The 24,279-nt window shown below is 38.2% G+C and overlaps 1 protein-coding gene across 2 annotated transcripts; it reads left to right on the forward strand.

Annotated features, from left to right (window-relative positions):
- The first annotated feature begins 1,510 nt into the window (after window positions 1-1,510).
- LOC118271033 (protein mesh) lies at window positions 1,511-23,842 on the forward strand. Of its 2 annotated transcripts, XM_035586903.2 has the most exons (22): window positions 1,511-1,996; window positions 7,096-7,334; window positions 7,697-7,903; window positions 8,402-8,560; window positions 9,171-9,308; window positions 9,670-9,838; window positions 10,153-10,410; window positions 10,783-11,122; window positions 11,476-11,757; window positions 12,100-12,232; window positions 12,613-12,707; window positions 12,832-12,950; window positions 13,446-13,597; window positions 14,083-14,191; window positions 14,687-14,823; window positions 15,953-16,082; window positions 16,666-16,928; window positions 18,604-18,708; window positions 19,297-19,405; window positions 19,572-20,450; window positions 21,622-21,778; window positions 22,761-23,842. In XM_035586903.2, the coding sequence occupies exons 1-22, from the start codon at window positions 1,624-1,626 to the stop codon at window positions 23,020-23,022; spliced, it is 4,815 nt and encodes a 1,604-aa protein (XP_035442796.2). In that variant the 5' UTR covers window positions 1,511-1,623; the 3' UTR covers window positions 23,023-23,842. The 2 variants fall into 2 exon arrangements, with proteins under 2 accessions (XP_035442796.2, XP_050551811.1); XM_050695854.1 differs by lacking the exon at window positions 19,572-20,450 and having other exon boundaries at window positions 1,514-1,996.
- The last annotated feature ends 437 nt before the right edge of the window (window positions 23,843-24,279 follow it).

Raw genomic sequence — 24,279 nt, forward strand, 5'->3', positions numbered from 1 at the left:
TGTGAAAACTTTTATTGATTTAAAAACTTTGGGCTCAGAAAAAGAAATGTAGATGCAAAGTTTCAGCTACTATACGTCACATTCAAATCGTATAAAATAACTAACTTAAGAGTGTTTTTCCACCAGAGATGTGCTATGCACCTATGCTACGAAGATGTACCTAATAGCTAAGCTTTGAAACTATGTGGCCGTTTTTACTGATACTAAGCTATGTAGTTGTGCTATTAAGATGCACCGCAAGTAGTTGCACGAGTAAGATGCGCAGCTCGGGTATGTGATCTAGTGATAGTAGGAAAGCCACCCATAACACACATCTTTTAGATCATCATCATCATTATCCATATAAAAAAACATAGCTCAGTTCATTTCCACCAGTGCTAAGCTATGTGTAAGCAAATAATATGATTGCTGGAAGCCAAACGCATCCACAGCAACGTAGCGTAGCACACCTCTGGTGTAAAGACACCCTAAGACTATAGATTTCTTCATGCATCAAGAAATCTGCTCACCCACAATGAACAGATGGAAATCGCTGTTAAATTCTGAGATTCAGTCACTCACATCTGGTGACGGCTGAGACCAGAAGATAGTAGACTGAAGATCACACGTTATCGAAATGAGAATGAAGGTTAAACGAATTTGTAAAGTAATATAATAAGATATGAGCTTGTTTCGTGATAACCCTACGGTGCAGATGAATGAGAAGAAATCATAGTAAAGACCTCTTACATAAACATGTTATTGTTTAGAATGTTAAGAAAGAAAATTAGTCAAAGTCAAAGCTTTTATTCCAATTAACGATAAATACAGAGACATTGCAACACGTAATACAAATGATAGAACTTACTAAGTTAACATACTGAGGCCCTCTAATCTAACATGGTGTTCAAATATGCATACTGACAATGTAAAAGAGTGCTGAGAGAAACCTGACCCATTATTAAATAAAAGAAGATATTATATAATCGTAAAAGTTATAAGTATAGGTAGAGGATAGCGTAATAGATCTATCGACCAAACGATCACAGGCCACAAGGCATTAAAATAAGGTCATTGATAAGGCCTAAAATAAAATGGAATCAACGTTAAGTTAGGTACTATTACGTACAATTATGTAAACAACAAGTAAGTAATTAGTAAGCCGCGTGTGGAACGGTCGTCTGCGAGAATAAGTTCACATTATAGTGAAAAAGCTTCTTGCATTCGTATTTGCAATTGTTTGTTTGATTCCCATTGAGTATTCGGTAGCAACATGCATAATTATTTTCTCTATAATTTGTGAACAAGTGCAAACTATTTACGAACCATGTTGTATTAAATTAAGTAAGGTATTGAGTCAGTTAGATAAAACCGCATCCAACGTGACCCAAACACCTTTAATTCGCCTCAAATTATCATCATCATAAAACACCAAAACCCTACATGCAGGGCTATGATTAGGACAAAGAATTTGGCACACCTAACGTTCCTATTTGCTATCTTATCATATCTCTTAAAGATAATACCATATCAACGGGCACACAATGTTCCAACACTTTAGTCGACCAGTACATTAGCGAGCCACCTGTTGTCGTGAAAATTGATAAAAAATAATGTGATGGACATTTTAATATAAGTGTGAAAATGGGTGTTAAGGTTTTAGCTTTAATAGCACTCTTAGTTGTTAGTGTACTCGGACAAGACGTTACTGTCAGTGACAACGATGTAACAAAGGAAGTTGTGGTGGACAATTTAGCTAGTGAGGACCCGATAGTATTAGACACAGTTACAGAAGCCACAAAAGATGAAGTTGCTGAAGATGCGAACCCAGTGGAAATACTAAGTCCAACGGATGATCTGCAAGTAAGAAGCGGGAAATATCAGCTCAATGATGGGCTCGTGGGTGAAGAGCCGATGCCACTAGATGCTGTTAATTTCGACTCGAATAATGATGCAGGAGAGAGTGAGAAGCAGTTGCTCTCTCCTGGCACAACTCAAGTCACGAACAATGAGTATGGTAAGTCATTTGATGATAATGAATTATTAACCAAAGAATTGAAGAATGTTACACATTTTGACATTAAAAATCATAATCCTTACAATATAAAACAAGGTATCAAAGGTTGTAAAGAAACAAAAGTCTTAGATAATCATGACCTCGCCTTGTCTACTGATACTAAATCAATGGTACCTACATACGTTGGCGTGTTTGTTCAAACATTGGCCCACATAGTTTTCGTAGATGACACAGAAGGGACGAATGACAAACATTTGGCAATGTTTGACGATGTTCAAGAGTTGAGATAAGAGATTTTGAATTCAGCGCGTAAATAGAACCTCATTTTTTACTTGAGTAGAGTATAATGGACGATTATGGCTTCGCAAAATGTTTAATGAAGCTAAAATGTTTATGACCTGTAATCTTTTAGTATCTAATGTATATTTAGAGTGATTCATATGTCGCAAGATGAGTAACCATTAATCATTAAGTACATAAATGCAGGGTGACGTCATTTCATTCAGTATATCTGTTCTATGTACAATCCGATGCATATTTCTAATCAGGATATATTGACATCAAATAGACATGATTCTTCTAACCCTGTGTCCTTTTATTTTGATGCAAGTTAAGAGAGTTTGAGAAAAAAGAAGTCCATTTCTAAAACAGTGTATTGAAATAATTAAAACTGTAGTTTCAGGCACACCTTTTGTAACTTAACAAAAAAATATTACATTACTCATTTAATTTAATCAAATAAAATGATGTAGTAATCTACGATAAGGGCCGCACCTTAAGTATAACCCAACCAATTACGAGATACATAGATTCTTTAACTAAAGTACCAGATGGAAATAACTTTTGAAATGAGTCGGGTTATACCAATTAAGTACGAGCTGTAGATAAGGGCTACGCATTTTATCAAGAGATAATAAACGTGGTCAAGTGCGGTTTCTGTTTGCATTTGAGTCCCGTATGAAATATTCTTTGAAGAGGCACAGTTGGAGTATATGAGTACTCGGTTATTTTGCAGAATTTCATGACGTAAAAGTAATATTTTGTTGAAGATTCCGGCCCCAAACCCTTTCTTCTCTATAGAGTATTTACTAGAAATTAGAACGTGTGGTTCTTCTTTACCTTCCTAGTTAAGTAGGTAGTTATTGTTGTGCCGTTTTAAAATCTAATGGCCGCTTCCTTGCAAGCTTCAGTTTGGCGCTCTGATTGGCCGGCTCGAACAAACCAACCAATCAACGCCGAACGCGCTTTCATTTTGATTACTTTAAACGTAAAGCAAATTCATACTGAGGACTCGTTCTTAAACCAGATGACTAAGTCGTTTACTGTTGACTAAAAGTAGTTATTGCTTAATGTCCTTACCTTAACCTTTCCAACAATTTGATGGTAAAAACTCCATTAAATAGAATAAGGAGCACAATCTGCATACCACCAAAATATATGAAGTCGTGTCACCATGAAACCGTTTCGCAACACTGCTATGCGAGTTACAAATGATTTCATCGGTGTGTTGTTTGAGGATTATGTTTTTGGGTCAAACGTGGCTAGCAATGTAACTAATGTACCACAGTACATTTTTGATTAATTTAAAACGAGTACTGAACTTGCAATGTACAAGGATGAATAGAAGGAGGACGACCCACCCAAAAGACAGGTGAATTGTGTTAGAATTAGGAGTGATAATAAAGGGAAGGGAGCTATTGATGGGATGAATCCAAATCCAAAAGTTAAACTTAGTTGCAAATACTAAGTCAGAAACTAAGTAAAGGCATTTCCAGTTTGTACAAATACATATGTATATGTTTGTCTAAATTGTTTTTAGTCCGTAAAACATTTCTTTTTCTAATGTAAACGCACCATTATAATCTTAACCAGAAAACCGACGTGAAACAACGCTTGCGTTGTGGTGCATCATGTGAGTATAGTACCAACGGCCCAATTACCCCCTTCCCCAATTTCCTCAACCTAGTCTGAATCTCCAACAATCCTAAAATTCTTAATCTCTTCCGGCGACGCGCTTGTAACGCCGCTGGTGTTTCGGGTGCTCATGGGCGACCGCGATTGTCTACCATCAGATGATCCGTCTGCTCGTTTGCCGGCCTATCCCATAAATAAATATTATTACATGCTTCTATAATTTCCATCCCAGGGATTGTAAAGTTCATAGTTTTGTCTGTTTTTAGTCTTCTAAGAAAAACAATTAATTAAAAATCTACAGTAATCCACCCACCTATATAGATTTGACAATTATTATTTTTATCAGTTAAACGAACATTATTTGGCGCAGTCGGTGCCACGCCCAGCCTCAATACAGGTACTTCTATAGCCGTGTTTTGATAGATAATTTGAACAAAGCCAGCAAGTTTTCAATCCAACCTCGAACCAGACTAGTAATGAAAATTCAATTGTGCTTATACAATAAGTTAGTTCTTAAGCATATGATGTCAGGTCTTCCGCTAGGGTTTCCGGGACTTGAAGAGCAGGAGTAGGAACGGGGTGGTTTTTAGTCAGTAAGAGTCTGACAATCCCTCGCGCCTCACTCAGGTCGGGAGAAGCAATTGGATGAGATTCTCCCCTCAAAAAAGCATATTTTATCAATACGGCTTATTGTGACTTGCGTGTTGTGGTAAAGTTTGTAAAATTCATCAATATCAGAGTTTAGGGGACAATAATTGTAAAGAAACTTGTCCTCTACTATTCTAATCTAAGTCCAACGAGTTATCTAAGTACTATAGTAATTCTTGTTACTAATAATGAATCAGAGATAGACGAGCTTGTACAGTCATGTGTTCACAAACAATTCTTATGAAGTCAACTAGGATTTCTGGTTGCATGTCATTGTTTTTATTTTTTTTATCAAGAGATATAATCCACAACTATTTATAGACAGAACAAAGACTATTTGGTCTAAATATTACTTATTTGCTAAACTAGCTACTTCTGCGCGGTTTTATCCATTCTGCTGGGCTTCTTTTCGATCGTAGTGTGATGTTTTATAGCATACTAGCTTTCCGCCCGCGGCTTCGCCCACGTGTAATTCGGTTATATATAGCGTTTTTTAATGATCTCGACAGGGCTTTTTCTTCCACAGGCTGAAATCTTGTTACAACTGGAATTAAATATAGCCTGTGTTACTCAGGGATGATGTAGGTGATTACTCAGGGATTTAAAGGCGTGATGTTATTAATGTTATGCATGTATGTACATAATTATGTATGTTAAAGAGACGACTGAAAGTTGTCATACAAAGTCTTTTTTTTTAAGGATGGGAAATCATCAAATGACCTCTCCCGCTCTGGGTGGAACGGAAGGGAGTGTCAGACTTTTACTGACTAAAACCCACCTCGTTCCTTCAGTTGCCCTTTGCGTACCGGGGCCACGGTATCTCGTTAGAACTTTCCCGCAGCCCCGGCTCAGTTTATCCCGTTTCCCCCCTTTCATTGGGGGTTGACATTTCAAAAATCCCTTCTTAGTGCTCACTTATGTTACTAAAGGAACCTCTGTTCAAAATCTCAGACACCTATACCGAGCGGTTTCGGCTGTGCGTTAATAAATCAGTCACCCAATCGCACCCCTAAATCACGATTGGAGGGTAGTTTGAAAAAACTTATAATGTCAAACATATTTACTTGCTTATGTACGTGTTCATGCCAAGTTTCAAGTTTATAAACCCAAGGAATAAGATTTTTCATAGAAACGTTTTTACCCCTTTTCCCCCCTTGGGGGTTGAATTTCCAAAAATCCTTTCTTAGTGCTCCCCTACATATCCCAAGGAACCTACATTCCAAATTTCAGCTGTCTACGACCAGTAGTTTCGACTGTGCGTTGTCTGTCAGTCAGTCAGTCAGTCAGTCACTCAGTAACGGAAGAGTTTTATATATATAGATATATAGCATATATATCATACCTTCCTTGACAATTGGACTATCCGAAACAAAAAGTATTTTTCAAATCGAACCAGTAGTTCTGTGGATTAGCGCCTTAAAACAAACAAACTCTCAACTTTAGTATAGAATAGATATAGATTTTCTTCTTCATCTTTGCCTGAAATGTCATTATAATTTCTCTTAGTATAACATCATTAAACGTTCCACGAAAGACATAACAGTAAAAAAAATGAGGTACATAAGTACGAAATTAGCGAGAAAACCCAGACTTATGACAAAATCAAAAAAGATACAAATAACAACAGGAGAGAACATCATAAGATTAAGTTGATTGCTGAAACCAAATTTTAAAAGGTTCCTAATGCTAGAGCACAACAATTACAAGAGGGTCGAATACTAATAAATTTTAGCATCCGGAAAAGATGAAAGTAGATAATAACGCATACTAAAAACAGTTACAGTAAATGGTGAAACAAAGAGGCTTTGGTAGGTGTTAAAATGACATCAACTCGTATACTAGGAATCGCTTGCCCGATATAAGCTGATAGCTTATCACTGCTATCGGGGCCTAGTATACGATACCAATCCATAAACGACTGCTTAAATAATTCACAAACTATGTGAAAATAAATCTGCTATTGTTTCCAATATTTTCGTAGCAAACAATTTATTAATGTATTAATAGAATAAATTATTGAATAACACATAATGTGAGTGAAAGAAATTTCTGGAGTTTACCATTTTTAATGGGGGAAAATCATCCAATGATTTCTCCCGCCTTGGGCGAGGCGAGAGGAAGTATCAGACTCTTACCGACTAAAAACCACCCTGTTCCTACTCCTGCTTTTCGAGCCGAAGCCCCAGTAAACCCGCTAGGTAGTCCGCACCTCCGGGTCCTGGAGATTCTCTAGCAACTTTAGTTTAGTCATAATCATAACATTTCAAAATCAATAATATTTTTTATCAAATCTGATAATTAACTATTTGAGGTCAAGTAAAAACAAAATCATAAACGTAGTCATTGAGTGTGATCATAATAACTGTTAAAATTATGATGGAAGATAAATATATACCTAATAAAAAAGAAAGAAGATTTTTTTGAAAATATTGCTTATGGCAAAACCGTGAGCATCAACCTTACCCACAATCCAAGTAAACTTCTTGCATTGCGGTCTTTACTCAAGCCATTAAATATTCTAATTTTCGCCTTCCCAGCTCATATCGATGGCCGAGTCTTACCAGACACCAGCTACCAGAACAATGGCCAGCCCTACGTCATCACGGCTGCTCGACTGGCCCAGATCAGAGGAAACTTCATGTACTGGTTCTATGATATGGGAGGTAACGAGAACAATGGAGATTACCAGAGGGACATCCACACTTCCACTCCACAGATCCATAAGAACTTCAACTTCCAGTTGCCGTTCTTCGGATTTAGGTTCAATTACACCAGGGTAAGTGAATTTATCAGATTTTAAGGGAGGTATATTTAGTTCAGTTTTTTTTTGTGTTCGAAAATTTCTCAGTAGTAGCACGCAGTCTGGAATTGTGCTCAGTATATGGCAATAGGCTCACCCTCTATTACATGGGACTTATAACAAAAATGGTGAAAAGTGGGCGTACATTGTATAGCGGCATTACGAGCCCCTGAATGTGCACCTATGCCTATGTCCTTCGGGGATAATAGACGTTACGTTGCACATATATTTAGTTCAAGTGGTAACGTAACTTCATCATTACCATCATCATTAAGGGTTTGAAAATAAGTTCTAAAGCCTCAACACACAAATTTTAAAGCAATTTTTCCATTCTACAGTTGACGATGAACGGCTACATCTACTTCAGTGACCCTCCAGACCACTACACATACCCTCTCTCTTTCCCCATGAGAGACTGGCCCAACGTGAACGACCCGTCCTTCATCGGTATCTTCTTCAGCAAGTGTCGTATCGGCAGCCTGAATCAGGACGATCCTGATCAACGAAGACCAGGAGTTTATTTCAGAATGGACAGAGATCTGCAGGTGAGAAGAAAAATTTGTACTAACCTTTTTTATACAGACAACACATGAAGTTAACTACGATTTACAGAAAAATGGCAAGGTTTATTAAAGAAAATAAAGGTTTTATTGTAAACTTAAAAATATTCATGCTGTGGTTACCCATAATTGTAAATACAGATAAGCCTAAGGTAGTTTGTATGTAACGGTTATTTTCATTCATTATGCAATATTGCTGCATTTATGATGGTGACACTTAATAAATAAAAGAAAAAACAAACAAAATTGGACAGTTTTGGTAGCTTGATGAGTCATGTCACTTTAATGTACTTACCTACAAATTGACGATTGTTGAATCCCAAATGTGTATTGACACATTAAGTATTATTGTTTTAAGTAGTATTAGTAATATTGACTATACTTAGTTACTAGTAGTATATAGTAGTAGTAGCACTATAGTAGTAGTTCATAGCTTTATGAATGGTGTGTATATGTACTTTCTAAAAAGTGTATTTTCTACAGACTCGTACAGACCAACTGGGAGTGGAGATGAGAGAGCGTCTGACGTGGGACATCCGTGAGGGTGTGATCGGCTCCGAGACCTTCTTGCCCAAACACGCCATCACCATCACCTGGAAGAACATGTCCTTCTCTGGAGGAATCGACAACTCTCTGTTCAGGGTCAGTAGTTTCTTCTTCAAGCCATTTAAGTATTTGTTTTAGAATTTTGTTAGTGTTGATAATGACTTGCTTTCCCTTAGGCAGTTGTCCCACCGGCAACGATGAACGAGTAACGAGTAGAGCTAGAACTAGAAACGAGTTAAGCGAGACGTGGCGAGCGAGTGTGTAGTTCTGATATTTGTGTAGCTCGGCTATAAGCGAGTGTGCGAGTGAGGCGATTAATTGAATGATTACTCGCACTACGATACGCACTGTAGAGAAATGACCACTGGTTGCTCGCTCGGCGTGAGTTTTAATCGCTTGGCGAGTGTCGCCGAGCGAGTGTTATCTTTCATAGCTCTTGTCGCTCAGCGACAAACTAGTGAAGCGAGCACTCGCCGGCAGTGTGAACAGTCAGCGATCAACTATTTGTATATGCATCTCTTTTGTTTACACGGAAAGTATATCTATTGTACGTTTCTTGAGCGAGAAAATAGCCGATAGTTAGTCGTTCACTCGCCGTTGGTGGGACAACTGCCTTACTTTGTTATTATGTTTATTCTTTCGTTATTTTTCAAAAGATGTCTGTTCTTTGATGATTCTGTTCACAATTAATTATTTTGTGATACAGACAAACACATTCCAAATGGTGCTAGCGACTGATGAGGTGTTCACGTACGCGATTTTCAACTATTTGGAGATCAACTGGAGTTCTCACACGGAGGCTGGAGGTGATACCACTACAGGAGAAGGTGGAACGCCTGCTTATGTAAGTTATTTGTATTAACATTCTATTACTATTTAATAGAATAGTGTAAGTGACTGTAAGTGACCAGGTATAACATTCTATTATTCAATTAAGTTACTTATGATATCAATGCGATGCGAATTTTAGTAAAATACTAGCTGACCCGGCAAACTTCGTTCCGCCTCAAACATTTTGTTTCTCACCTTTTAAACCCTGGACTTCTACAAATAATTTAAGACCAACATTTGCCAAACCGGTCCAGCCATTTTCGAGTTTTAGTGAGACTAACGAACTGCAATTGATTTTTATATATTTAGATAATACAGTTACTTACTGTTGGTAACATGGCTTCACAATTCAATTTTGTTACCTCAAATCACAGATCGGATTCAACGCTGGTAACGGAACCCAAAGCTATGAATACAAACCCTACTCACAAGCATCTGTGCTTCGAGATCTGACGGGCAGAGGATGGGCCAACGGTTTCCCTGGACGACACATATTCAGGATAGACGAGAAAATACTTATGGGAACTTGTAATAAGGATATCGGTGAGTTTATTGATAATGTCTTAAAGGAATCGTATTACAAAGCTATTATGGTTGACATCATATCAAAGTCAAAGTCAAAATTATTTATTTCAAATGGACCAGGAAGGCACTTTTGAAAGTCAAAGCAAATTTAAGAATATTAATAACGTCTGTCTGTCGGTTTTATCGGTCTATAGAAGCTATTTGCTCGTTCCAAAGTGTAGATTCCTATGGAGAAGAACGAGCAAGTAACTCCATAGGTTACTCTTTTTCAATCAGATTCACAATACAATTCTTGGTTACATTGTTCAATGCAATGTCTCTCTGTTTCTTAGATGGAGCAAATCTTCCTTTGATGTTCGCTCCTGAGAGTGGTAACATGTTGGGAGGTACTATCGTCAATATCACGGGTCCCTGCTTCAACCCTACGGACAGAATCACTTGCCGTTTCGACACGGAGTCCGTTATAGGCGCCGTAGTGGACGCCAATAGGGCTATCTGCGTCCAGCCCAGATTCTGGCACAATGGATACGCTAGATTTGAGATCGCCATCAACAACGAACCTTATAAATGGAAGGGAAAATACTTCGTCGGTAAGTTCATAAAAAAATGTAGGAACTTTTAATATTAAGACTGGGCCTTGACTGGCCCTGGGACTGGACTACCGGACAAGAGGTTTCGGGTTCGATTCCCTGGCTGGGCAAAGTATTACTGGTTTTTTTTTTCGGATTTTCAAAAATTTCTCAGTTGTAGCACGGAGTCTGGAATTGTGACCGGTATACGGCTTCATCCCCTAATACATGAGACTTATAAACCATACATTGTATAGCGGCATTCCTTATAAGGCCCTACCCCTTGCTCTTCGTGGATAAAAAGCAGGAAGTCGCTTTTTTGCTATTATGTAGTTTTAAAATTAAATCTCCTGTTTACCCATTCCCTTCATCTAACACCCTCATTTTCTACAGAAACCCCAGCAACGGCTGCAGAAAAGATATTCTTTACTGACAACTCAGTCCATGAGAGGTATCCACCAGAAATAAGAATAACTTGGGACCGCTTCAACTTGACTTCGAACCTCAACGTGCAACTTCAGATCAGTTTATGGGGCTACAAAGAGATTACAATCAGACCCCAACTTGAATACATAGATATTATCGAGATGGGCGTGGCTAACACGGGAGAATATGTGATCAATCCCCAAAACTTTAGGAACAGGGACAACTTCATGCACAATGACATGCAGTTCGGTTTCCTCCAGATTAATTTAACTACGCCTGAAGTCTTCAAAGGAGTCTCAATCTCGCCGTGAGTTTTATGCATCTGTTATTGAGTTTAGACTAATAAATTAAATCGATGTGATTGTTTATAATATTGAAATAACCGCGTCTTGAATTCATTTCATATGAATATGCATACGACACATACACCTAAATAATATTTTTTATTTTTTTGTCTGTCCGTTTATTCGGGCTAATCTCTGAAATAGTTGGACCGATTTTGACGGGACTTTTATTGGCAGGTAGCTGATGTACTAAGGAGTATCTTAGGCTACTTTTATTTATTTAAAAAACGTCAAATTATTTCAGCACTAATTAAAAAAAAATTAAATGGAAATCAAATTGCTAATTTGACATTTAATTCATATTTTCTATCCACAGTGTTCTATGGAGTCGACCCATTCCATTGGGTTGGTACTTCGCCCCACAATGGGAAAGACTACACGGTTCACGTTGGCCAAATGCCCTTTGCAACAACTGGCTACGAACGGATCGTTTCCTGAAGAACTTCGCTTCTCAAGTATGGGTCTGCCCATGCACATTGGAACACGCCTTATTGGACAAAGGAAGGTTTATGCCTGATCTGGATTGTGACAAAGACACGAACCCCACTTGCAGATACCATTGGGGAGGTATACATTGCGTCAGGAGTGGAGCACCCAGGTACAGACACTAATGATCAAATACTCATACGTCTCTCAATTTTAAGACGCTCCCAAGAATAGTTCTGTCACTACAAATTTTATGTAAACGACAGAGATAGCACGATATTCAAGTACAACTTAAAATTGAATAGCATTTCAGTATTTGGACGTAAATTAAATTAAATAAATTAGCTGATCATCTAAAGGATTGGCTACAGAAAGCTCTTCAAAGAGTTGAGTGGAAGGAGGATTAGGAGGCCTTTGCCCTGCAATGGGACGACCAGGGCTGACAAAAAAAGAAAAGCTGATCATCTTGTTAAGAAATAATTAATTGAATGGTTCTTTCTTCTTTCTTCTGCAGTGCGGAAGGTTCTGGCCAGCAGTGTTGCTACGACAAGAACGGTTTCCTCATGCTGTCCTACGATCAGATGTGGGGATCCAGACCCTCAAGGGCTCACGACTTCGGATTCACTCCTTACAACGAGGCCAATAAGGTAGGACATTTAATTGACATTTTCTATGCTAGTTTTAGTAGTAATATTTCCAGTGCTAGTGAGTGATAATGGCAGAGTAGAATACATTTGCTACCACCACTTCTCTTTTAGCGGTTGTCGTAAAGGTGGTCTTTAAAATTAGCATCCTAGGACTAAATTTTTAACTGAGACAAGGCAGCAACATTCTCTGAAAAACCTGATCCTTTTAACTCCAAGTCGCTTGTCAAACGTGAAGAAAATGGCAAACTCTTTTCTACAGAAAACCCGACTTACCCATAGACAATGGACTTTCACTGGCTATCAATGAGATACCAGTGCAATATTGGTAATCGAAGCCTAGATCTGTTTTGATGCAAATTTTTACCTTTTTTTTTTCATAGGTCCCATCGTTATCCCATTGGTTCCACGATATGATTCCATTCTACCAATGTTGTTTGTGGCAAGAAGAACAGGCTGTTGGCTGTGAAACATTCAGGTAGTTTTTTCTTTACTTGTCTCTTTATTAGTCTTCAGAAGACCCACTACTATAAAAATTCAATATCTTACAACTAAAGGATTTTTAACTATGATTGATATTAAGACTCTATTTGTTCCCACAGATTCGAACGTCGACCTTCGCAAGACTGCGTGGCATACCAATCTCCAGGAGTAGCAGGAATATTCGGAGACCCACACATCGTCACATTCGATGATTTGCAATACACTTTCAATGGAAAAGGTAAAAATTACTAAAGGTTTTAAAATAATGGTTGAACTTTGGTTAAATCTTTTTGTATCAATATAACTCTTGTAAGACATACTTAATCAATTTTGTTTTACTATTTACTCACGTAACCGCACCGACGCGAATAACTCGATTAGTTTCAAGTCACGCTAAGGACTCATATTCAGGAGTAACCCGAAACTAGTCGAGCTATCTCGTCAAAGAGTAACGTGAATAAACCTTAAAATGTTTTTGGTTGGATATTGGGTAGATTGGATTGGATATATTTAGTTGAAATCAGCTCCTTAGCCCTAGCCTCTTCCGGAGCTGCGGACAACGTAAAAGGTTACCGGGGCTCTAGCTCAAAGCAGGAGAAGGAACGGGGTGATTTTAAGTCTGACACTCCCTCCCGCCTCACCCAAGGCGGGAGAAGTCATTGGATGATTTGCCCCCTCAAAAAAAATAGCCTCTTTTGTGGAAACGAAACAAACATATTTGTTAATTTTCAAGGTGAATACGTTCTGGTAAGAGTGGACCACCCACAACTGAAGCTGGACGTCCAGGGTAGGTTCGAACAGGTTCCTCGCAACATCCACGGTCCAGTCAACGCCACACATCTCACATCTGTTGTAGCTGCTTCCAACAACTCCGTACCTATTGAGGTAAGGTCTTTTAGTATTCTTTATATCATGCAATTTGCTTAAGTATTGTGTTGATCTACTTGTCTTCTGTTTACTATTTTGTATCAGATATTATCATATTAGGAACTCGTTTTTCTGTAATGTCATTCTAAAGGTAAGCGTCCACAGGCCCGCATCGTATGCATCGCACGCACCGTACACAACGGATTTTAGTTTGTCTTGTATAGAAACTCATACAACTGCGTCCACTGATCCGCATCATTAGCAATACCTACATGCGATGCGTACCGATAACGTCATACGGAATGTGTACGATGCGGGCCTATGGACGCTTACTTTTAACAGTAGTTTATTACATTTTGGTAACTGACTGACAAACAGGCCTAACTGATTATTGTCTAGGTTACATGAGTAGCTTCTTTGTAAAATGGGAAAAACAGAATTTTATAGCAAACTCTTTGTCTGAGGTTTGAGGTCTGGAATTATACCAATATCTTCGTCTCCAGGTACGTCTACGCCCCCAACACGCTCAATGGAGATACCGACTCGATGTGTTCGCTGACAACAAGAGGGTCTACTTCGACAGGCCTGCTCTCCGAGTTCAGTACTTCCCAGGTAAGCTAATATAGACTTTAAACTAAAGATTTTAAGGTTCTTATTACTTATTTAGCTAAATTGAACCTGATCCGGAGCTGCGGACAACCTAACGGGTTTAACGGGAACGGGGAATAGGAACGGGGTGGTTTTTAGTCGGTAAGAGTCTAACACTATTAATCGTTTCGCCCAAGGTGGAAGAAGTCATTGAATGATTTTCCGGCCTTAAAAAAACTGTATTTAATAAACACGGTTAACGATACCTCGTGCTAGATGTTATTTCTTCAATTATTATAGATTTTCAGATTAATATTTCAATCAATCAAATGGTTTACCACTGAAAATGGAAGCCTGTTAAACTTCAGCTGACGGAAGGCAATTCATCCATCAGCCCATTTTTTATAGGTCTATTGCTTTCGTAATCTTTGCTCACTTCGAAAATTCCATAGGTAGACTTTTCCAAAAAGTAAATTCCTATTATTCTGTTTAACTAAAGCAATTTCCATTGTTCTCCAGGTGTGACAGTGTACCAGCCGATGTACTTGCTGAACCAGTCAGAGATTGTGATCATGTTCTCGTCGGGCGCTGGTGTCGAGGTGATCGAGAACAAAGGGTTCATGTCTGCTAGAGTCTACCTGCCTTGGACTTATATGGTGAGTGGATCATAGGATAGTGTTTAAAGTCTTTTCGAATGGCCTTTGCAAAGAGTGTCTAGCTTCACTGACAAATAGACTGTCGGACAATTAAATTTCGACGTCTCAAGAGTACCTGTTATTATTATTAAAAAAATATATTATCGGTCGCCAGTGCGACTGCCGGACAAGAGGTCTCGGGTTCGATTCTCGGTCTGGGCTAAATATAGCTGAACTTTTTTCAGTTTTTTGAAAATTTCTCAGTAGTAGTAGTAGAATTGTGCCCAGTATATGGCAATAGTCTCACCCCCTATTGCATGGAACTTATAACACAAATGGTGAAAAGTGAGTGTACATTATAGCGGCATTACGTGTAATGTGCACCTCTGCCCACCCCTTTTGGGGATAAAAGGCGTGTTATTGCTAAAATATGCTGAAAAACCACATTACCTACTTAAATATATAATACATAACAAGCACCTGCAGTTAAAGATTAAATTGCGGCTATTATTAACACTATCTCGATACCGTCATCGCTCGATAAGGATTGATCAAGAAGGAAAACATAATAATATATACTTTTCACTGAACTGATAAACAGTGTTATTTTCTTCAATGTTTTTATCATATCTGTATCCTAAATATTTTAGACAGAATTTTTAGATGTTGAAAGACCTGTTTTCGACCTTGAAATAAGGTAATTCAGATTATTTTTACAAAGCCAGTGAACGAGCTGACGGATCACCTGATGGTAAGCAATCGCTGCCGCCTATGGAAGCCCGAAACGCAAGAAGCGTTACAAGTGTGTGTGTTGCTGGCCTTTTAGAGGTTAGGAATTTGAGGGTTATTGGGGAATTGGAAAGATTGGGAAAGGGTTTCTCAGTAATAGCACGGAGTCTAAAATTGAGTCTGATATATGGCAATAGGCTCACCCCCTATTACATGGGACTTATAACACCAATGGTGAAAAGTGGGTGTACATTGTACAATGGCATTATGTGCACTTCTACCTTCACCTTTGGAAATAAAAGCCATCACGATACATAACAGATAACTGATGAAAATTTTAAATTAAGTGACATAAATTACAATTAGCACTTGATCTGTTTCTTGATCCTGAACACCTGAACCAAAATATATTTTGTCACAGAACCAAACGCGAGGTCTATTCGGCAACTGGTCTTTGGACGTAAACGATGACTTCACGCGACCTGATGGCACGCGAGTCGCCGTGGACCTCAACAACTTCCAGACTGCACACAGGGACTTCGCTCAGCACTGTAAGTCATTTAACAAAACTATGTTTCCGATTAGTTTGTCGATATTAGATTACGTCTGCCGTATGTTAGACGAGCGATGGGCAAAACTCACCACTGAGTGGATCCCACTAAACGTCAATAGACGTCGCGGCAGGCCCAGAAGGAGATGGCGGGATGAACTCGACGCCTATGAAAAGGATTGGCCACAGAAAGCTCTGCATAGAGAGGAGTGGAAGGAGGGTAGGGAAGCCTTTGCCCTGCAGTGGGACGATCATGGCTGAAATCCCAAGTCCAACATCATCATTTAAGTTGGTTTAACTTTCTTCAGGAATTATTGTTATTTATCTATTAGTGAAAACTGTATCGAAATTCATTCGGTAGTTTTTGAGTTTATTGTATCCATACAGAGAGACGCGAAAGGGGACTTCTTTCTATATGTCTTTGATAGCCTCCAGAACCAAACCATATTTAGGTATATCAATCTGGTGAAACCATAATTTCCCCGATAATTGTTAAAGATATTTTCTATTAAATTTAATTTAAAGCCTTTTTAAGATCACGCAAATGCTTTCCAACTTCAAACACCCAATACCTCCTTTTCCAGGGCAACTAACCGACAGAGAACAACGAGACATAGGAGTGGCAATGTTCTACCGAGAATATGGTAGAACCGCAGCATACTATAACGACAACCAATTCGTTCCGAACTTCATAAGGGAGCCGGCAGACTTCCTCCCTGCTAATAGATCGCAGGACGTGGCCAGGGCGATAGAAATCTGTCAGGACTCCTACCAATGCCGATATGACTACGGTATGACGCTCAACAGAGACATGGCTGAATTCACCAAGAATTATTTGTCTTCTATTGTGAGTATTTCTTTTTTATTATGCTGTTATTATTGTTCTAAAACTAAACTAATTAGTAGCATCACGGTCGTTATAAAGATACTTTCTTTAATCGTTTTCTTAGCGCGGTTTCCTCGAAGGTTTGATTACTTTAACCCAGATTACTTTGACTTACCATTGATGCACTAAATCTACTTGCATATAATTCACATGAGACTATCGATGAGTGGGCTTAGTACGATTTTTTATTTACGTTTAACGTGGTCAAAACGCGACCGCGATCGCGATACTCGCTCTGATTGGCCGGCTCCAAATGCTTCAATGAACTAACCAATCACAGCACCGAACGCGATTTAATTTCGATCTCGTTAAACGTATAACAAGCTCGTACTAAGCCCTCTGATCACCTGTAATACTATTTCTATTTATGACTAGCCTTGAAAAAATTTTTCTTACCTTTTAAACCTGCCCTGGATTTATACAAATAATTCAAGACCAAGATTTGCCAAATCGGTCTTGTCGTTCCCGAGTTTTAGCGAGACTAACGAATTGCAATTGATTTTTCTAATAAAGATGTCACTTTGTGTACCTATAAGAAAATGCGAACCATCATGATTCATCCCAGCTATTAAGTAAATAATTACCTTGATTGTCAACCTGTCATAGTCCATACAAATTATGGATTCCCACACTTGATACTTACATACGTCTATTTATCTATAGAAAAATGTATATAGACGTATGTTTGTTTGTTTGTTTGGTTCGAAACCTTTCTGATCTTCAATTAGATATTAATAAATGTTTCTAGATTCATATTTTTGCTATTGGTAGGTCATAATATATCAATATAATTTTGGGCCCGTTGCTTTGTACAGTAGAATGACTTTTTAATAGACTGCTTCATAAAAAAATAAATCAAGCCACTTGCATCAAGTGTTTCGCCTTCATTGCCGAATCAGAGAAAACTTATATCACAGGGCTTCTTATTTTCAATTCTCTTATTAATAACGCGAATAATGGGTTATTGCCATTGTATACCAAAATCCTATACACGTGAGACATACTAAAGTTAGTTTCGCAGTGTTTTCTCCATTAATTTACGTCAGTAGACCGTGATTTTCAGTAAAAAATTTACATGTTTGATGTAGTAGCAAATAAAATAAATTTGCGTGATATTTGAACAGTATTTCTATTACATTGTATTGACATGTTAAGCTTCATGTTCACCCATCCCTATTTTCACTTTATCAACAAACTAAATCCTAACAGTACTAAGTATTTGCGTGCAGATGCGTCTAGCAAGTCCATTGTTCTTATAATTATATTGCATAGACCAAGGTCCTCAAGTCAATAGGACAGGACAGACGATGGCAACGCTACACACTTTAGTCGTTAACATTAATCCATTCATCATTCTTGTATTCAAGATATCTTGTACTTAGATTGTATTGTGTTTGAATTGAAATTGTGATTTCTTTAATATAGTCTTTCTATGGTTGTGGTAAGTCCTTTTTGGCTCTAAGGACCAGATTTTTCGGATGAAAGGACCAAACGTTTGATTTCATACTCTTATGTATGACATTTTTATTTGGAAAGGCATTTGAAGATAAATTATTTTTAATGTGACAGAACCTTTTGTGAGCTTTAGAGCATTATGTTTAGAAAGATGTACTGTAACTTTATTATATTTTTCCAGACGAACATTAAAGAGCAGAACGCCCGTCGAGTCATCAGCTGCGGTATATTGGAAACCCCTCGATTCGGCAGAAAGAGTAACTTCTTCTTCACACCAGGCACAAGGGTGAGTACCTATCTAAGGTTCTAACAATAGTTAGTATTGGTCCTAGCAATAATTATTTAGAGAAGGACCATTTTGAGGTTTCTACTTTATACATATTATTATAATCATTTACATAGCAAAAACGAACTAGATATTAATGCTTAGCACAAAACCAGTGTTGATACTAATGATTTGATAGGTTTAGACTTTCTCTTTGGAGGACAATCTGTTGAAATGGAGCGAGCTTGAAATGTTTACAAGTGTTATAGGGTTTATTAATGTTTCCAATAAATTGAAGTAGGCTCCCACAAAACCACTATTCGTCACGAGTTAAGGAAACACTGTGGTCAAAATTGCCTTGTGTATCATCCATTGTGTAAACATAAATATACATACAATAGTGTATTATGGTACAATAATATACTAAGAATTATTATTACAATTGTCAGTTTATGTTTTGTCCCATTTACTTTCAAGTTGTCGAACTAGCCTCTGTACAGTTAACTTCGGTCTCTCGTGGCTACTCCGTCTAAAAGGACCGGACCCTGTGGTCCTAACTTAGGTACTAACTTAGGACACTAACTTAGGTACCTAATTGTTCATTGGCAGGTGAACTTCGAATGTAACCAAGACTTCATTCTGATTGGAGACAAGCGTCGAGTGTGTGAGGACAACGGACGGTGGAACCTTCCAGACTATGGATACACTGAGTGTCTACGTGAGTACATGTTTCTTTACACAAACCTTGCTTTCTGTCATATTGTTAGTTCAAATAACAATACTAATGATACTTTACTTCTGTTAAAACATCTGTCTATTAAGTTTCAAAGATTTGTTGCGATACAATAACACAGAGCAATGACACAGCGTTTTATAATATCCAGGTAACCAAGAGTACTCTCAGCGCGCACTGTTCTTGACCTGGGGCGTCATATTGGCAGTTATTCTACCGTTAGGCCTGTTGATTTGCCTACTGTGGTTCTGGTGCTGGTACAAGCCCCGCTCCGAAGGCAAAGACGGATTCCGATTCGAAGATATTCCGCGATCAAAATCTGCTTCCAGACTAAACCTAAGAACAGCTTCGATGGGAAATCTTACAGACACAATGAAATCTTCCACTTTACGTAGCACAGATTCTGATAAAAAGGCTAAATTGCCAGAAACTCCCACTGAGGAGACCCCAATGACTAGATCTGCTCCATTAACTAGGGCCGCCCCACCTCCCCCACAAGATGGTGACAGCTCAGGCATAGGGTACCCAGATTCCAATAAGAGTGACTCCAATAAATCTGACAAGTCGTTTAAAAAGCGTAGGGCCTATGACAAATCCTATCGAACCAACGAACCTATCCCGAACGCTCCTAACGAGGAATTCCCTGAAAAACTTTGGGATCTCTCTGAAGAAGACTTACTTTCTATAACATCGCCTTCAGATACCGAATCAAACAGAGATTCAACTTTAACTCGTCCGGCAAAAGATATAGAATACGTTGGCAGACCACGTCAACTTGGTCGCAGGGCGTTGCCTAGTGACTCAGGTTATTCTACAAAGGATTCTGAAGATCCTTACTCTCCAAAGTACGAGGGTCAATACAGCCCCATACCTTCTGCGTATTCTCCGACTTATTCCGAAATATATTCCCCACCGATCAGTCCTACCTCAGACAGTCCGAGGAGTACGTTCAATAACCCTGGCTTGCCGGACCCTCCAAAGAGTGCTCCTGCAGATTCTATCCAGACATTCACCATGCCCACACAGAAGGGCAAGTCACTGGAGACTCTGATAGACCCACCTATTTCCGAAATGCCCACAATGAGCCCTCGCTCTACCATGGTCTGATAACCTTGAAAGTATTGTTCTATACATTATTCACTGCCCATCCAATGACATTGCCAGGAGTATTATAAGCTTAGGAATAATTTATTACGTAAGAAACACATTATTTTAGTATTTTGCACTTAATGTTTTACATAATTAGGTTTTATTTAGGTTCTAATGGATTTCCGTGAGTTTCCCATCGTTGTTGTTGTTGTTGAATGTTTGTAAATTCTATTAAATGATTAATTTAATAAAACTTATTTTAAATATGTCTATGCAGTCACACGAAGAGGAAATTTCTGTTCCCATCTCGGTAGAATAACTTGATCAATTGATTTTGTTTTAGGTAAGAAAGCAAGGAATAATGTTACGGGCCACGATGTGTGGAATAGAAATTTTCTCTGACTTGTGATGAGTTATTATTTTGTTCTTCCTAATCTGTAAGGTTATTGCTTGCTTTCTTATCTAGTGTACATAAAAAAACCAGGTCATATGAACAGGTACGTGTATCAATTTTTTTATTTGCATTGCGGTTATCTTTTAGGGCTTTGCGCAGCCGATAGCGTATCTTTGTTTTATGATAAATTGCGTTATAAGGGCTGTGTATTATTTTTTCGTCGTTGGGAAATGGTATTGGGTGATAAGATTTTTATATAATGAGGTTATTCAAATACAGCCAGTGTTAACTTTTATATAAATCGATGGGACTTTGTTATTATGCAAAGGGGAGGAAGTGGGGCATTCGATTAGTTAAGTAGGTACCTTAAATGTTTAGGTACTTAGGTACTGAGTAACCAATTAGAAAGTCAGAAATCATCAATTAAAATCACAAACTTTAAGCACAAAAGGTAAAATCTCATAGGTTCAATTACTGCACGGAGACTGCACGGTTGGCGCGGTGACCGGGCAACCGGCTGCCGCGAAACGTGTAGCGGGTTCGATTCCCGCACGGAGCATCTATTTGTGTGATCCACAAATTGTTGTTTTGGTTCTGTGTGTCATGTGTATGTGAACTTGTAAGTTTGTAAACGCACCGACGACACACAGTACAAAATGCTATTGTAGGGTAAAGTTTTTCAATTAGTCTGAATAATTTATACTTTTAAACTATATAGGTAAGCAAGAGTACTCGTCCCGTACTTTGGGAGCGACATGGGGCATCATCAGCGCTATCATGATACCCATCGTGATTGTGCTGATATGCATCGGATGGAGGCTGCTACTGCGCAAGAAGGCTGAAGAAAAGGAAGACAGGGAGTTCATGAATATCAAGTAAGTATTAATTATAATTTTATTGTAACGTTCGTGAGACATACTAAATTAATTATTATGTTATCGGCTTACTCACGTATTGTTGCGGTGATTGTCGCGCTGCTGCGCCGCGTCGTGTGTCGCGGAATGCTGCTCATGAATATGAGCCTCTAGCATGGCTTGAAACCAGTCGAGTTCCTCGTCAAACAAATACGTGAGTAAGCCGATAACATAATAATTAATTAAATAATTATTCGTTTATTTTCATTCTATAGTCTTGGATAGATTCTTAAACTGCGAAAAAACACTAGGGCATAGCCACAGTAGCATGCCCTATGATTGCTTTAGCAGGTGGTGTCTCTGATTTTTTTATTTATTTTTGGACAGACTGAACATTCATATTATCTATACTATACTAATATTATAAAGCTGAAGAGTTTGTTTGTTTGTTTGAAGGCGCTAATCTCCGAAACTACTGGTCCGATTTGAATAATTCTTTTTGTGTTGGATAGCGCATTTATCGAGGAAGGTTATAGGCTATAAAACATCACGCTACGATTAATAGGAACCGAGTAGAGCGGGTGAAACCGCGCGGAAGTAGCTAGTAGTTTATACGTGATGTAGTGTCCTTCCTTCCATGTACCCTCTACAATACATGATAATTACTGCATGGTTGGTGAGGTAGCTGGGCAACTGGCTGCCGCGCAACGGGTAGCGGGTTCGATTACCGCAAGGAGCAACTCTTTGTGTGATCCACAAATTGTGTTTTCGGGCTCTGGGTGTCATGCGTATGTGAACTTGTAAATATGTTTGTGAATGCACCGACAACACGGGAGAACTAGGGTAGGACAACGTTTAAAAAAACTAATTTCATACTGAACATCCATATGAATCCTCCTTTCTTCAAAGCACCCTCTATAATACGCTAAGCATACCAGAACATTCTTAACAGCACGATTGTTTTCAAAAATAAATTACTTTAACATTTTCTTTAACTTTCCAGGCCACTGGACCCTGAGGAATCCCTTCGAATCAACTCTGATGATGAGAGCATACCGTACAAGAAGGATACATCAGACGACACTCCGGAGCCAACGGAACCGGTGAAGGTGGTGGATAATCAAGAACCTTCGCCGGAGCCTATTCCGCCGGCGCCCATGCCAGCACCTTTGCCAGTAGTGGGTATACCATACCCAGCGTATGGCATGCCTTATGACCAGAGCAGACAAGCTCGGCCGTACGGTGGCGAAACGGAAATTAACTAGTTTAAGATTACCAAACGTAGCGTAGGCACCAAAAATGTGTTTAGTAATTGGGCCAAAAGACCAGTATCTAAACCATAAAGTGTTGCCACGCTATGCTTGATTATGGTAGAAATAAAACTGAAATAAGTTTTCGATATCTTGAAAAAATATTTAGTTTTATTTTTCCAAACTAAATAATAAGATACTTATAGGTTTACTTGGATAAAAAATTAAGGTTGCATTTTTTAAGTTATATTTCGTGGTTCTATTTTGTACAAAAACGTCCTAGAATATATTTGTTTTTTTATATACCTACTTATATAATAACTACTTTGTCTCTTATCAAATTAGAGTACGTTCTTTGCCTACCGTAGGAATTAAGTATATTTAAAAAAAATCCATAAAAAAACTAATTAGCTCAAACTAGATTTATATTGGAAAAAACGTGTTTTAATTTGGTCTTCCTACCAATAAAAACCAGCTAAAATTTTAATTTTAAACCACCCAGCTAAAACTTGTGCAGAATATATTTTTATACTTTTTAAGAAATTCATAAGAACTTTATATATTATGTAATAGTTATATAAATGTTAATGTTAATCAATATATATAAATAGTTCCCGTTGCCATAAATCAACATTAACTTTGGAATTTATTCACTCAAAATTCGGAATCCATGAATAATCCCACCATTGAAATAATTCTAGGTTTAAGTAAATAGGTATGTTGTTAAATAAGTACAATACCTGTTTTGTGTTACATGACAACGATTCAGATAAAATAAGCATTCTGACATTCATATTCATGTACCTAGTTAGTTAAATAAAATTTTATAATATTACATTTTGTTTGTTATTTTACCCAACTGCCCTTATCCTTCATGTGTCTTACATTTACACCAAGCCAATCTGAAATTCATTGGGGCGGAGCAGGCCTATGTTTAGCCGTGGACTTCTTACAGCTGGTGAAAGAATGCTATTCATTAACTTATTTGCATTATTTAATTATGTAAGTATAAATAGAAACATTATTTACAAACTACATAGAAAATGACTGCCAGTTCGTGCAGTGGCTGGGCAATTGGTTGCCGCGCGACGTGTTGCGAGTTCGATTTTCGGACAGAGTAACTCTGTGTGATCCACAAATTGTTGTTCCGAGTCTGGGTGTGATGTGTGTATGTGAAATTGAATGTTTGTAAACGCAATCACGGCACAAAAGAAAATACTAGTGTACGGTAATATTTAAAAAAAAGGTACGTATAAATAAAAGTAAACTTAG

Source organism: Spodoptera frugiperda, chromosome 9 (assembly GCF_023101765.2).
Source record: "Spodoptera frugiperda isolate SF20-4 chromosome 9, AGI-APGP_CSIRO_Sfru_2.0, whole genome shotgun sequence".
NCBI lineage: Eukaryota > Metazoa > Arthropoda > Insecta > Lepidoptera > Noctuidae > Spodoptera > Spodoptera frugiperda.